At 34.9% G+C, this 5,087-nt stretch overlaps 2 protein-coding genes across 2 annotated transcripts; one reads left to right on the top strand and one right to left on the bottom strand.

Moving 5' to 3' along the window:
- Positions 1–156: 156 nt before the first annotated feature.
- LOC119830073 (DNA polymerase alpha catalytic subunit) lies at positions 157–3,324 on the top strand. Its single transcript, XM_038352916.1, has 3 exons — positions 157–281; positions 358–2,799; positions 3,056–3,324. Exons 1-3 carry the CDS (start codon positions 158–160, stop codon positions 3,277–3,279), a joined length of 2,790 nt encoding a protein of 929 aa, XP_038208844.1. The 5' UTR covers position 157; the 3' UTR covers positions 3,280–3,324.
- Positions 3,325–3,368: 44 nt separating this feature from the next.
- LOC119830116 (GATA zinc finger domain-containing protein 14-like) lies at positions 3,369–4,412 on the bottom strand. The gene is made up of 2 exons (XM_038352978.1): positions 4,004–4,412; positions 3,369–3,961 (listed from the first exon to the last, which is right to left on the bottom strand). The coding sequence occupies exons 1-2, from the start codon at positions 4,362–4,364 to the stop codon at positions 3,468–3,470; spliced, it is 855 nt and encodes a 284-aa protein (XP_038208906.1). The 5' UTR covers positions 4,365–4,412; the 3' UTR covers positions 3,369–3,467.
- Positions 4,413–5,087: the final 675 nt, after the last annotated feature.

Genomic DNA, 5,087 nt, shown 5'->3' with positions numbered 1-5,087 from the left:
TTCTGTGGGGGTGTGGTACTTCCCCGGTGCGAGCTGGCCCAATTCGTGCCGAAGCGTGCTCGACTCCCACAATGAAATATTATATTAAAAAAAGCTTAGAATAATTTATTAAAGAAAAGTTTACTACTTCCATATTTTATTATAATTTCAGATTAACATGAGAACTGCAACAGATCCTAAAACAAATAGAACAAAGATTTTAATGATTAGCTGTCTAGCACATAGTAACTTCCCCATACATAAACCACCACCCAACCCACCATTTCAACAGCATTTCTGTGGTAAGTGTTTTATAGAAGAATTAATGCAACAGTGTTTAAATGTTTTAGATCTTCATTAAATTTGATTTTCTTTCAGTCATGACAAAATGTAACGAACTTTGGCCCCTTGATTTAAAACAAAAGTTGCCTCAATACAAAGCAACAAAGCTATCAAAATGCGATACAGAAAGAGAACTATTAAATTGTTTCATGGTTCAGTTTTGGAAATTGGATCCAGATTTAGTTGTCGGTCACGACTTGCAGGGCTTCCAACAGGATTTACTAATAGGAAATATTTTAGACTTGAAAATTCCAAATTGGTCGCGTTTGGGAAGACTTAACAGATCTGTAGCACCTCAAAAGAAATATGCTGCCAAAGATGCCTTTTTGGGTAGATTAGTATGTGATATTAAAATTTCAGCCATGGAACTCATTAGGGCTAGAAGTTTCGATCTAGACACGTTGTGTATTAACGTGCTAAAAATGAAAGAAGGTGAACGTCTTGATGTGGCAATCGAAGATTTGCCTCGTTATTATGAAAGTAGCAATGATTTGTTACAACTAGTTACTTTGACGATGCAGGATGCATCCTATATTCTCAAAATGATGTGTGAACTTAATGTCATACCATTAGCCTTACAAATCACTCAAATTGCTGGTAACATAATGTCTAGAACTCTGTTAGGAGGTCGATCGGAAAGGAATGAATTTCTACTACTTCACGCATTCACTGAGAAAAATTATATCGTCCCGGATAAAATTTACGGGAGAAAAAATTTATCTGATGATCCTGATAATGAGGATAAAGAGGAAACGGGTGTAAATAAAAAGCAAGGAAAGAAAAAGGCTGCCTATTCAGGAGGTTTGGTGTTAGACCCTAAGAAAGGTTTCTATGATAAATTAATCCTCCTCATGGATTTCAATTCTCTGTATCCCAGTATTATTCAAGAGTTTAATGTTTGTTTCACAACTATAAAAAGAAAGATAACATCAAATTCTAATGATGATATAAGTAATTTGATACTACCGGGTCCTAATACCGAATTTGGAGTTTTACCTACACAAATTCGAAAACTTGTTGAGAGTAGACGAGAAGTGAAAAAGCTTATGAAATCACCAGATTTGCCTCCAGAGCAGTATATGCAATATAATATCAGACAAACTGCTTTAAAATTGACAGCCAATTCCATGTACGGGTGTTTAGGATTCACACATTCAAGATTTTATGCTAAACCACTAGCAGCCCTTGTTACAATGAAAGGCAGGGAAATTCTCATGGATACTAAAGAAATTGTACAAAAATTAAATTATGACGTTGTTTATGGCGATACTGATAGTTTAATGATAAACACAAATTGTTTGGATTATGATTATGTTTTTAAAATCGGTAATGATCTAAAGCGAGAAATTAATAAAAAATATAAACAAATTGAATTGGATATTGATGGAGTTTTTAAGTACCTATTATTACTCAAGAAAAAGAAATATGCAGCGGTTGTAATAAATCGAAACAAAAACGGTGAACTAATATACAGCCAAGAACATAAAGGATTAGATATTGTTAGACGTGATTGGTCCCAACTAGCTGCTGAAGCAGGGAAATTTATACTCAAACAAATTCTGTCTGAGCAAAGTGCTGATGAGAGGATTGAGAGTATACAAACACATTTAAATAAGTTAAAAGAAGATCTATTGAATAACAAAATACCATTATCGCTCTTGACCATAACTAAGCAGTTAACCAAAAGTCCTAACGAATACGCGGACAAAAATGCCCAACCTCACGTTCAAGTCGCTTTAAGGCTAAATAGCAAGAACAGTAGGAGATTCAAAAAGGGTGACATCGTGCCCTATATCATTTGTGAAGATGGCACCACCCACTCTGCTACACAAAGAGCATATCACATAGAAGAATTAAAAAATTCTGAACTTCTTAAAATTGATTTTAGATACTACTTAGCACACCAACTTCACCCCGTTATATCGCGTATATGTGAACCAATCGAAGGTATGGACCCGGCGCGGGTCGCCGACTGTCTCGGCTTAGACCCATCCGGATATAGAAATATGATCAAAAAAGAAAACTCAAATACAGAAACTTATGAAGTCGAAAACGAAAAGGAAAAATACAGACATTGCAAAGAATTTACATTCATTTGTGTAAACGAAAGTTGTAAGGCTGAGAATAGAATAAGAGAAACAATAATAAAATTAGATAAAGAGAGTGTAACGTTTTTGGAGCGTTGCCAAAACGAGAAGTGTACATACAAGCCAATGGACTATTTGCCTTGTATACAAAATCAATTGTGTTTGCAAATCAGGCAGTACCATACTCAGTATTACGCGGGGTGGTTATCGTGCGAGGATCCAGCATGCGGCCACCGTACAACGCGTATGCCGCAGACTTTCCAAGCTGGCTACCCCCTGTGTCGACTTTGTGAAAAAGGTCTTATGTTCAGAGAATATACAGAGAAGGACCTTTATTTGCAGATCAATTTCTTTCTGTTTCTATTTGATCTTAACAAACAGAACAACTCGAGTAAGTATACATACATATTACATACTATTGAAGTATTGTAGATATACAATATATTAGGAAAATATATTTGTTTTTAATTTGTAGTCATGAAACATTTCACATCTGGAAAATTTATTTACAATTAATTTAGTTTAGAATTTGAAATATTAATTAATATTAAAAATGCAATCATGGGCGACGGAGGCCAGGCGTCGCCATAGTACAGCGAATCGAGCCTAAATTTTATCAACTCTAATCGAAATATTTTATTTTTCAGGAATCAAAATGTCACCTCAAGTCGTATCTGCATTTCAAATACTTAAAGAGCTAGTTGCTGATTGGCTCTCGCACTCTGCGTATTCCATTATAAACCTATCAAAACTATTTAGATTTTTCAGTGTGGATTCCAAAGGTGGCAAAATTAAAACTGAGCCAATTGAAATAGACATATTACCAGAGACTGAACACATTGATGCCATCATGGAAATGGGAGCATACTAACATTTATTTTTTAAACTTATGTATATAAATATGTAGATCAAGGTTCTTATGTAATTTTATAATAAATGATGTTAAATAAAAATACACCATACAATAATTAAATACCTTTATTTAAAACAATCATTATTCATAAACCATTATGGTTTTTGAGACAAGTTTTACAACATACTTATAATCCTAAGTTAATACTAATAGTAACCCCTACCCCGACCTCTTTGGGATCCTCCGTAACCTCTTCCTCGACCTCTGTAATTATTCTGCTCATAGTTTCCAAACTGCCTATTTCCGAACTGCTGCTGATTAGGATTATTATGTCTGTTTTGATGATTATCCTGTGGTCTTCCATTCATAAAATTCCCTCTAGAAGCTTGACTAAATTGATTACCCGATGGTGGTTGATATGAATTATTAAAATTGCCAGGAGCGTTAAAGTTGCTCTGAGGCATTTGCGGTTGATTATATTGCATATCTCTATTTGGACCTGAATTAAAATCATTTTGTGACACTAGAGGAGGAATGTTAAAATTGCCCAGTGGCATGGGTTGCATTTGATAAGGATTAAAGTTACTACTCTGTTGTTGGTTGACGCCAACATCGAAAAAGGAATTTGTTTGCCATGAATTATTCGAACTATCGAAACTTTGATTTCCTCCTAAGGAACCTTGATTTCCTCCTAAAGAACCTTGATTTCCTCCTAAAGAACCTTGATTTCCTCCTAAGGAACCTTGATTTCCTCCTAAGGAACCTTGATTTCCTCCTAAGGAACCTGTATTTCCCCCCAAAGTTGGTATTCGATTTTGAGTACCAAGATCATCCAAATGGTTATATGGTTTCCTTTCCATTTGATCCTGCGGGTCACCAAAAGATCTTGGTTGTACAGAAGTGATGGGCGTCGGGTCCATCGTTTGCACGATAGGCGCTGTGCTAGCGGCTTGACTGGATTGTATTGAAGCTTGAACTAATGCTAAAAGATCTGAGGCGGAGGAAATGTTCTTAGCGAATTCGAACACCGCCGCTGCGCTGCTTGCTTCGATCTCCGTTGGGGTCGATTTCGCCTCTTCTATTGATTTCTTAACAATTTCCATCTCCTGTCGTATTTGATTCTCTTTTACTTTCTCTGTCGCAGACTTAAACACCTGAAAATAATGAAATTATAATGCAGTTATTTTTAAATAAAAAATAAATAAAAATAAGTTTATTTCTCAACCATGTGCACACATACAAACAAAACGTTGGTCCCGTACTAGTTATTAATCTGTATTACAGGTACCGATACCCTTCCATTGGTACGATACAGTTGAAAAAAAAAAAAAATTAAAGGAAATAGTGATATAAATACAAACAAATAAAAATAAGTGTGTGTGTGTGTGCGCGTGTGCGTGTACATTTGTGATTTATGAGAATGTAAAGGTGACGTAGGTTTAACTTGATCAACTCTCTTAACAGTGGGTTCTTGAAATAATCATATTTTCTGTAAAATAGTAGTCCTTAGATAGCAGCTATATTATATATTTCATTAGTAGGAAAATGAACTGGCTTAAAAGCTGTCACTTTAAGTATTGACCTCTGGCACCTCTCTAAAGGCAGAAGAATAGTTTTAAGAGTGCCACCCCAAGCTACAATACAATATCTAAGTATACTCTGACAGAGTGAAAGATAAAAAGTTCTTAGTATGTCAAATTCTGCTACTTGTCGAAGTTTTTTAAAAGTCCAGATCAGGTTACGAGTATGAGAAGTCAGATTATTAATATGAATGCAGTTATTTTATTCTATTATTCATTATCATAAAAACATTAATCTTTATAATA

Source organism: Zerene cesonia, chromosome 11, assembly GCF_012273895.1.
Source record: "Zerene cesonia ecotype Mississippi chromosome 11, Zerene_cesonia_1.1, whole genome shotgun sequence".
Classification (NCBI taxonomy): Eukaryota; Metazoa; Arthropoda; class Insecta; order Lepidoptera; family Pieridae; genus Zerene; species Zerene cesonia.
Note: the sequence above shows the minus strand (reverse complement) of the source record. Positions and strands in the feature narration are given on the sequence as shown.

Coding starts and splice junctions, on each gene's coding strand:
- LOC119830073 (XM_038352916.1), top strand. CDS start 158: ATGAGAACTGCAACAGATCCTAAAACAAATAGAACAAAGATTTTAATG. Junction 282..357: donor ATTTCAACAGCATTTCTGTG/GTAAGTGTTTTA, acceptor ATTTTCTTTCAG/TCATGACAAAATGTAACGAA. Junction 2,800..3,055: donor TAACAAACAGAACAACTCGA/GTAAGTATACAT, acceptor TTTATTTTTCAG/GAATCAAAATGTCACCTCAA.
- LOC119830116 (XM_038352978.1), bottom strand. CDS start 4,364: ATGGAAATTGTTAAGAAATCAATAGAAGAGGCGAAATCGACCCCAACG. Junction 3,962..4,003: donor TTCCTTAGGAGGAAATCAAG/GTTCCTTAGGAG, acceptor GAGGAAATCAAG/GTTCTTTAGGAGGAAATCAA.